The 10,470-nt window shown below is 35.1% G+C and overlaps 1 protein-coding gene across 1 annotated transcript; it reads right to left on the reverse strand.

Annotated features, from left to right (window-relative positions):
* Nucleotides 1–3,219: 3,219 nt before the first annotated feature.
* LOC108320364 (homeobox protein BEL1 homolog) lies at nt 3,220–7,493 on the reverse strand. Its single transcript, XM_017551756.2, has 6 exons — nt 7,164–7,493; nt 6,651–7,048; nt 5,451–6,510; nt 4,566–4,948; nt 4,072–4,132; nt 3,220–3,900 (listed from the first exon to the last, which is right to left on the reverse strand). Exons 3-6 carry the CDS (start codon nt 6,327–6,329, stop codon nt 3,310–3,312), a joined length of 1,914 nt encoding a protein of 637 aa, XP_017407245.1. The 5' UTR covers nt 6,330–6,510; nt 6,651–7,048; nt 7,164–7,493; the 3' UTR covers nt 3,220–3,309.
* Nucleotides 7,494–10,470: the final 2,977 nt, after the last annotated feature.

Genomic DNA, 10,470 nt, shown 5'->3' on the forward strand with positions numbered 1-10,470 from the left:
TGAAATTTAGAAACTTTTATTAGGTGTTTTAAAGGACTAAAACAATCAAATTTTATTTTTTTAAGAAAAAAGGAAATTAATTTCACAACTATTCACAATATGTACACTTATATATTGAAAAAAAAATACTATTGGACCAAACCGATACTTACTTGAATGACCAAAATTTGATTAATATGCCTCTATTTTTTTTTTATCTTTGTAATTAATGTCATGATATGATATCTCCTAAATTTATTATATTTTTCTCTCTTTCTAGATATAGATAGGGATTTAGGTAATAAAGGTAGGTGTTCTTAACAAACAGGAAACAGGAAACGAAAAAATGTCCTTTAGGTGTAAGGAATATGTTGCATTTAAAATAATGAAGGGAAGTGGGAAAACGTCTATAGGTGCGTAGAGACAGAGAAAGACGTAGAAAAGGAAATGTGAGACGTAAGATGCCGCAATTGTTTAGTGAAAAATTGATGGGATTATTTGAAGAGACAAAATTGGGGAGTTGGTTGGGAAGTTGAAGAAGACGAAGACCCTATTCTACAATTTCATCACATACGACATTGTTGTGAAATTAACAGCAACGTATGAAAAACGGTCCTCTCTCCTCTAATAATATTCTCTCCGAATTGCTTCATTAGTCACACACCAATTAACTCTTCTTTACTTCCATCCTCCTCTTCCAATATTCTCGCTCTACACCTCAACAATGGCCCTACCATCAAAATTCTTATTTTCTTTCATTGCACTAAATGTCCACCAATTCCTCCTAATTCCTCCTAATTTTTTATTTACAAAATAAAAATTAAAAACTAAAGGATTAAAAATGTTTTTAATCTCTAAATTTTGAGATGAAATTAAAATTCGTTCATGTCTAAAATTGTAATACATTTTAGTTTTTAAATTTTAAAAATGAACCAATCACTATTGACCTATTGTCCTGAACCGATCATCCTTGATTGACCACTCTCGACTGACAACAAGGATAGATCACTCGTGACCAACCACTCATACCAACCACCCTGATTGAACGACAATACATAGTGAAGCTTACATTAACATGAATGATAATCATGAATAAAACCGACAAATACTGATTAAGGTATGATTGGATTGTGATTAAGCCAACAAAAAAGTAATTACTATAAATAAAAGTTTAAGGCATGACTTTCATATGTATGCACAACACATGCATGATCATAACTAATTCTTTTCCGCTTCGTCACCTATTAATTTTAACATCGAAATACCCTTTACAAGTACTTTTTCAACAACTTTGATGAACAATACTTGGATTTGGAAGGGACTAACTTGAGACCGACTAGTCCCATTGGCAATCCACTAGTTGAAGTGAATACTTGTGCTGCCTATTCTGAAACATGTGTCAAAACACAATTCTCAATTAATATATTAAAATAAGAACATGTCAAATTATGTAAACAACTAAAATGTTAATATGAGACACTTCAATATTAACTGGAAAAATGCATCTAATACTGTGAATAAAAATTAACAACATTGAATTAAAAGGATTAAATTCATTTATTTTGTATTATTTAAAAACAAAAATATATCAAAATTTTGAACAGAAATTTTAATTTTGTATCAAAATTTAAGAACTAAAAATATATTTAATTTAAAACTAAAATAATAAATACAAAATGTGTGTAAAAATGTGTTCGAAGTTAAAATAATAGCATCTTTTGCTATGTAAATAAATTAAACTTTCTCAATCTAATAAGTTTTTTAAGGAATCGTTATTATTAACATGACTTGTATAATATAATATATGTTCTTGTGCAAAAAATGGACATATAGAATAGCTAAAAGTTAAATGTGGTGTAATTCGAAATAAAATGTAACCAAATGGATTCATATGGGAAAAAATCCAATTAAATTTTTGGAAAGAACAACAAAGTATTTTAAATAATGAAAGTGTTTAACACATTCTCCCTAGGTACACATGTGCTATAATTTGTTTGACTGGAGTATATTGTATGCCTGTTCTTTAAACTTCTAGGAAGTCAACCATGTGACTGTTCTACACATTTTCCAGCTTTTGTTTTCTCTTCTTTATTTCTTCTGCTGCTTCGCTGTTAACCACAGACATAACAGGAAATACAACATTCATTCCGAACCAACAAAATATAAAAATAAAATCAAATAAATATGTTTCATTTATTTGGCATGATAGAAGAGAAGAAAATATCAATATATCGTTACCCATAAATTTCATTTATTTGCTATTCTTAATTAAACGTATACTTAAAAAAACTCACTCTATGATTTAATTTTAATTAATTAAACTATTATTATGTGTAGAAAATAATAATATAGGTTAAACGAACGACCTTTACCGGGTAAGGTGCTGTTTATTTTTTTTTTCTCACAAATAACAAGAATAAAATTAATAAAGAGTTTGTGAACAATCACAGTCTCCTCATCTATTATTACACCAATAAAAAAAAATGTATGGGCATGATATGTGCATCCATGTCTGGTGGGTGCGATTCTGTTCTTCATCCTTTGACACACAAGTTGCACTCCTTAGAGAACATATAGGGTTGATAGGATCCTTTGAATAGCCTACCATCTCTAATACTAAATTTATTAATTCAAGGGTATCTCTTATATTGGCCAAAAAAGAAACCAATGACAAAAGTTGACAAATCATAAAGCAACCAATTCTTATCGCCACGAGATGTTGTCTTCATGAGGGCGTGAATTAGGGACCACACCCACCAAATTATCTTTGATATTTTTTTTTCTAATTCTTGTTCTTCTTAGCATCCAACCAAATTTCTACAACCTAACATCATTGTCGTTTTGCAATATATATTCTTTTCTTTTCATAAAAAACTACAAATATCTCCAATCCTCACAAAACGAATTTTATTTCCCACTAGCTCAGTGCCAATGGAACTCTCCCTTCAAATTCAACACTAGGCATACCATATCAGCGTACTGAAACAAAATTTTGTTAAGTAAAAAAATTCTTTGTAAAATCTTGATATTTACGAATTCCAATTCCATATTAAAGACATGAATACACATGTTGAAACTGAACTGTAAGTAAGTAGGCTTATCTAATTAACCAAGTTTATATATATATATATATATATATATATATATATATATATATATATATATATATATATATATATATATATATATATATATATAGCTTTATGTATGGAATTAAGCATTTGTATGTAGCTAGCTAGCTAAGAAAAAAAACTAATCTTGATTTGTGCTTGATCATTCATATTATAGTAACCGTTTAAATCTGAACTGGGGATATAAAGAATCCATGATCTATCCTGCCAAATCATGGAGAAGCTGTGCTCCCATTAAATTTCTGTAAGGCAGGTTTTGTCCTTCAGCATCCAAAAGAGAGTACTGAACTGGTTGGCAATCTTCAATTTGGTCCCTTGGGTTTGCGTAGTACAGTGAACTCTGTGATGGTGGCGGGAACGCTAGGCTGACTCCATGCTGCTGTAACCCTAGTGTGAGAGACACCCCGCTCTGGCTGTTCCCGCTTTGATCATTGCTTCCGAAAGAAACCATGCCCGGGGACTGGTGTGTGTATGATGAAAAATCAAGCTCCACCGACCCAAAGCACTGTTCTTGGCTCTTTGGGTCGTTTTTGTTGTCTATGGTGTGGTTGTTGATGATGGAGGACGCACACTCTGAGTCTATTCGAAGCAGTGATGGCTTCTGATCCTCTGATCGTGTTGTATGGGGTGGAGGAGGGTTTTGAACATTTGAGTTTATATCATTGTCTGGATCAGTAGCACCATCTGAGGAAGCTATGTTGTTCTCATGATCCTTCACTTCCTCCAAGTACATTTCCTCCACCATTGGCTTCCATAGTCTCACCCTTGCATTAATAAACCAATTCGAAACCTGCTTTCAAACATTCGGGTTACCCAACGCGGTTTTCAATTTTCACAAGAAATGTATCCAATGATATAATAATAACAACATCTTATACCTAATATCTATTTTATCTACGCAAAACATATGTAACCAATGGGAATTTAGGTGTGTATGTGTTAGAGAAAGATATGAACGTGCCTGGCCTCTCGAGAGACCGGTTTGGCGTGCTAAAATATGCTTATCGACATCGCTTGGGTACCTACAAAAGTTTAAAACATTCAAATTAATTAACCTAGCAGGTTGTTAATTAAACATCAAGCAATATTGGTAGAAAAGAAGTATAATCAAATGAAAGGATTGTTTATGTGCCTACTTTGCTTACGAAAGATTGAAAATAACATGACGAAATACCAACAGAAGGAATCTGAATAGTGATGCGCAGAAACTACCAAAATGTACCATAGTTTTTGCAAGCAGAAATCATTGAGATTCTATACGCTAGGCGTGAGAAACACACGGTACATCAAGTTGCAGTTTGGTGTCTTATTTTATTATAGAGAGAACATTGATTCTTGAGCAAAATCTACTTTGTTGGTTACTTATATTGGTACTTGAATAATATATGTAACTAGCTAACTGGCAAACACAAAAGAAAAGGATGAAGCAATATAGCAAGGGAGAGAGTTAGTTACGGATGGAGAAAATGCTCAAAAAGCCAAGCCCGAAGAACCGAAACAGCACGCTCGGGAAGGCCACGTTGGGGTCTCCAAGGGTGGGTTTCCATCATGCTCATTTGCTGAAACGCCCTTTGTTGTCTCAGTGCTTGGTCAATGACTTTGAGCCTAGGTGTTTCACCCCTTGTTGTGCCTGGTGCAACTGGGTCTTTCTCTCCCATGGCTTTTCTTGTTGCTTGAATCTGCCCCAAAATCCCATCCTTCAAACATTTGAAATGTCTCGACATGGCTTTCAGAGCCAACGCCGAGTACACCGTGGCAGCACCATTACCCGCCACCGCTTCAAACGACGACACCACGCTCTTCATCTGATTTCGGTAGTGCTTGTACCTTCTCTCGACCTTGAAGACAAATCAAAGCTAAAATATAAATATGCAACACTTTAATTTGAAAGTTACAGCTAGTTAGTCTCCATGGAATGAAATGATTCACCATGCATGCTGTAAGAATAAATGTTGCCAGGAAAAGGAAGATGGAAAAGGGGTTTGCATTGCGAAGGTAAATGAAAATGAGTGAATATTGTCATGGGTTGAGAGCATAGCATTTAATGAAAGGGCCCGTAGTGGCTGCTGAGTTAGTTCAGGAATCAAAATCGAAAGACCCCAATCCAATAAACCCACACACACCAACCCAAAAGTTAAGGAACCTGGACGGATAGATACCAATACCATTACCAATTCACTTGGAGTAAAGGCGTAGATTTGACCTACTTACACGCTTTTTTCATATTTTGGTGAAAGATGGATAAAGGTATGTTATTTCCTTGCAAAAAAGTAGTTCTAGTACACAACACTCTTAAATGAAGCCAAACAAGATTTGGAAACAGACATCAAACATATATACCTCTTCCAGCATCGAAAGCAGCTTTGTCTTTCTCTTCTGCAATTCCACGAACTCGAGAGAGGTCAGAGAAGGCTTCTTCGAGGAACCAGTACATATGTTATCCTCTTCCCACTGCTTCTTCAACGATTTAAGCTTTCCCGCCTCACTTATCTTTGCGTCTAGGCTACAAAACTCGTTGAGAAGGTCCTGTGCAGGCAACAAATACTTGGAGTTCTTCACCAGGAAATGTCCTTGTTGGTAAACACTTGCAGCTTTGGAATTAGAACTCGCATACCCATCTTGTAACATCTGTTGCTGCTGAACACTCACTGGTTTTCCAAAGAACCCTTCTCTGGAACCCGAGGGAACAAAATCAGGATGGTGGCTTGTTTGTCGTAGCTCAAAAGACTGCAACCCGATAGTGGAAGGGTTGGTTGAACTGAGAGAGAGTGAAAGACCTTGACTGGGCCTTTCGTTGGCTTCACAAGGGAACACGCACCTTAAAGAAGAATCGTCAAACCTGTTATGGCTGTTGTCGTCTTGCCACGGGGCCGAATCGTGGGCTCCAACAATTAGATTCTCGGCACTTGTTTCAGAAATATTCCCCGGTGTGAAATCTGAAGGCTTGTTGCTGTAGTCACGGTGGTAGAAAGGGGTGGAAGATTCGTTCATGGTTTTGGAAGAGGAAGAACCCGGTTTGGGGATGAAACTTCTCCACATGACAGCGTTGGTGTCACTCTTTGGAAACCCTATCATTTCCATGCCCGTGCTGAGGTTGTACATCTCCGGGTCTGACACAAAGCCTTGGATCTGGTTCACCAGCATCGTTGGATTTCCCGATGACACATCAGAGTAGCAGAATTCGGATGATGATTTGTCTTCACACAGTTGTCGAGCCATCGAATCAAATTAACTATCCAAAGCTCGTCGAGTTGCAACAGTTCTTCTTCTTAATTCATCAATTGCCTTCCCACCAGTTACTTATATACTGCTTCAGGTTTGGCTCGCTGTTGGAATATCGTTGCAAGGAACGTGCTTGGTTTGTCGAGCTGTTTCATCCCGCAAAACAATCCACAAAACACTGAAACAGAGTTGAAAAGCATCAAGAGATGTCCATGCCGAATCATAAACAAGGCCAAAAGCAGAAGGGCGGAAAGAAAGGAAGTTGAATAGTTACTTTGCTTGTTTATGTGGAAAGTGATTAAATAAAACAGATCTTACCGTAATGGAAGTGGAATAATTAGTTATGTATGTGGAAAACGGATCAAAGTAGGGTTTTGTGTCTCCGACGGTAGTCGGTGGAGGGTAGTTCCGAACAGCGACGGTGGTAGTTTGGAGAGTGAGAGCTCCGTTTATCTCAGACTTGTTCTCCTAATAAGCCAACATAGAGCTACCATGAAAACCAACCTAGGAACAAGGATGAGAAATACTTCCTCAGAAATAGAAGATCAGATAGGAGTGATGATGACCCTCATGCCATGATCATAATTTGATATATGTCTGCCCCTCTCTCTCTTGGAAGTGGGTCAATGCAAGATATAAATACAACCAAAATAGACTTCTGGTACAGTGAGAAAAATATCAAGGAAATTTCCTCAATTATTTCTTATCCGTGGTTCCTACAACCAGTAAAATAAATAACGCTATTAAAAAAAAAAGAATATATATAAATAATAAAAAAAAAAGCTGAGCCAGATATGAGTCATAATTAAAAGAAAGAAGAAGAAAAAAGACCATCTCTACAAAGTACTAATGAAGGACCAGGAGCAACAGAAAGTTATAATCGTCCTTTGCCTGGTACATATACTACAAGCCGCCACATGAGTTGCTCTCTGATTTACGAAAATGTTGATTTTTGAAGAAATTGTGCTTTTACCAGGCAGATCCAAATCCACCATAATGTTGGCATGATAGAAAAATAGTAGATTTGTAGGGTCTGTGTTGGGCGATGAATTTGTTTATTGTTTGAGAATGAGAAGGGTTTTGAATTTTTTAAGAAAAAGAAAAGCATTGGTTTTGAGATTAAGGGAATCTTTGTAAGGAAACGAATCCCAAGATCGAAGTGATCCTAAGTAGGAGTGGCTTTTTGAGATTGGTTTTGTTGTTTAATCTGTTATCTGGTGCAGAGGGTAGAGAAGAAGGAGTAAAATAGATGGTGTAAAAATGAGATATTTGGATGAGGTGGTCCAATGAAATTGTTATTAATTGGTGTATTAAAGTACTCCACCCATCCTCTTCTCTCCATTTTGCATCCCGTGGGACCGCATCTTTTCTTCCACGCGCATTTCCATTTCATCACATCTCTTAATTAAACACCCTAATTAGGTTTTCCTTAATTAATACTTCCCTCCACCAAATTAATCTGCGCCCCATTTAAGGAACTACTTATATAAACTATCAACTTTAGGAAAACCTACATTCCAATCTGTATGCTCATTTCACTGCATGCTCGCTACCTACGTACATTTAATATCTTCACCCTCCTTTTACTTCACATGACATCACAATCATTATTGCCCATTTCCCTTTTTTTTTATATTCTTTCATTATTTTTCAATCAAATCCCATATTTTATACCACTTCTTTCTTCCTTTTCCTTTCCATTTCACGAACAAGACAAACCATTCTTACATCTTTCCTGCGTAATCTATTTTAAAAAATACAAACTGATACAAAATAAAATATTTCAAGCTCGGTTTCATCTAATAGGATTACCCTTGACGTATCTCAAAACGATATGTTTGAAATTAGGTTGGTTCAGCCCAATCACAACTCATGTTATTAATTCTTGAAATAAAATAACATAAACCACGCATTGTTTTACTTGCAGTGAAAGCTTAAAAATGGTCAAAGTTTTAGCAGTGATGGGATAAGCAGAATAATCACATACCGGAGAAAAAATTACTAAAACGAAACAGAATCAACGTTATCCCATTTAACTGATTTTGACCGTTTTCCCCCTCTAAACATATACCTAACCCAACCATTAACTATGACTATATTACTTTTAAGTGCCTTATTTCCTACTATATATGTTACATAAAACATACTACACTAGTTTCTGTAACGCTGGGTTCGATTACTAATACATAAAAATAAAAAAAATAGTCAATATATAAAATTACTAATACATGTTTCGTATGATAATACAAAAAGCAAGCATTACAAAATTATCATTCATTTTACTACCAAATTTTTCTTGTAACATCTCAAATTAATATTCCCTTTAATAAAATTCTTTATCTATAAAAAAAAGCTTAGAAGCAAGTGAAACATTGAAACATATTTTCCACCACATGTTCTCACGAGTAAAACTTACATTATTGTGCTTTAGTTCAGTGCTCAATCTACAACGAGGTTCATCCATTAAGAAGATTTTCAGTATATGTTATTGGGACCTAGTTATTGAAACACGTTGACTTAATTTATCAAACTAACTCAAATAAAAAATCCGGAACAAATGAGAATATAAGCAATAATCTCCTATCTAAACTCTTTAACTTTCATGATTTTTTCATTTCCAATCAAATATCACGCCCAACAATAAACTTTCGAGTTTTATTCAATATTCACCTAATGCGTAACTTATAATTAACCTTTTTAATGATTTTATATCTTAAATTGAAACAGTTTAAAACATTTAGATAGAAAAATAATTATGTGAAATTTTTAAGTGGAAACAAAACTAAAATCGGTCAAATTTAGAAGTTAAAAAGCTTATTTGACTAAACAAAGTTATAAAACCGAAATGACTTACCGTTCAAATCAATAAAGATGAAAAAATAAAAAGTAATTAATTAAGTGAAAGGTGTGATAAACTTTGATTGTTTAATGTGTTTCGAATTTATGGGTGTAAGCTAATGTTGTTTATTGATGTTTTGGTATTAAGTATTTAAAACTTTAAATTCGCGTGCATATAAAGAAGTAACAGACGTTGGACGCAGAAACTGGTACAAACATATTTAAGAGTAGATTTATGAAATTAATTGAATTAAGGCTTAAATACAGTTTTAATTTTTTAAAAATGAAAATTTGAGTATTTAGGAAAATATTTTGAAGGCGAGGAAAAGGCACGCGCGAGGGATGAAGGTGGAAGAGTGAAGGTGGCGAAGAGAAGACAGCTTTAAATGTTTGTCTACTAAAAAGCAAGTGGTCCAGTGAGGGTAGCTTTCTCCGCCGCTTACCAAATTTCTCTTCCCATCACCTCACTTTCCCTTTTCTCACTTCTTTCTTCTTCGCCTCTCTGCGAACCTTTTTGGCTCTGCCTCAGGGTGTGCACTGCGCACTCCGCGCATTCCATTCTTTTTTCTCTCCAACTTAATATGTAGGACACAACACAATTCACGCTACATTCCTATCCTACTACCTATAAAACCGCAACACATTCATGAAAAACCTCAACCAAAAATAACGTTATTTTACGTGAAAAAACAACACTGTTGTTTGGTTGTTTTTTAAGTTTCAGATAGCAGGAGGAAGGTTTTGTGAAGTGTGAGAGCGTGTGAAAGGGATCTTCTGGGGACTCCACAAATGGTGGGGGATTGTGTGCGTTTAAGACTGAGACTTCATTAACACCACCTACGTTTTTGAACAGGCTTGAAACTTGTAATTACATGCCACTGAACCAACCTACGAACCATAGGGTGGTCCATCTTCACATTTATTTATCTTTATGCATATAAAAATACCTTTTTTTCTTTATTCCTACACTATTAGATCGACCACCATTAGAATATATGTGCCATTTCTCGTTAGGACCATCCTAATCCTATACTAGGCGAGAGAGAGAAAGAGAGAGAGAGAGCATGCATATATTTAATAGAAAAATCACGCAACTTTTTTAATCACAGAATCAATCGTGTCTGAATTTCAGAATGACACAAAAGGGGGAAGGAGGGAAATCACTTTTGCAAATCCACACCGTCTAAACTAGCTAACCTGCTTTTATCATTAACAATATTCATTTCCTCCACTATATAAACCATTCATATTCTTCCATTTCACCACTTTAATAAATCGCAATTCCCATTTTTACCTGTAA

Source organism: Vigna angularis, chromosome 10, assembly GCF_016808095.1.
Source record: "Vigna angularis cultivar LongXiaoDou No.4 chromosome 10, ASM1680809v1, whole genome shotgun sequence".
NCBI classification, from domain to species: domain Eukaryota; kingdom Viridiplantae; phylum Streptophyta; class Magnoliopsida; order Fabales; family Fabaceae; genus Vigna; species Vigna angularis.

Bases quoted from the DNA above. Each gene is read 5' to 3' on its own strand.
- LOC108320364 (XM_017551756.2), bottom strand. From the start codon at position 6,329: ATGGCTCGACAACTGTGTGAAGACAAATCATCATCCGAATTCTGCTAC. The intron at 4,949-5,450 runs GTATATATGTTT...TTTGTCTTCAAG, and splicing joins TGCTTTCGATGCTGGAAGAG to GTCGAGAGAAGGTACAAGCA. The intron at 3,901-4,071 runs GCACGTTCATAT...GTTTGAAAGCAG, and splicing joins CCGGTCTCTCGAGAGGCCAG to GTTTCGAATTGGTTTATTAA.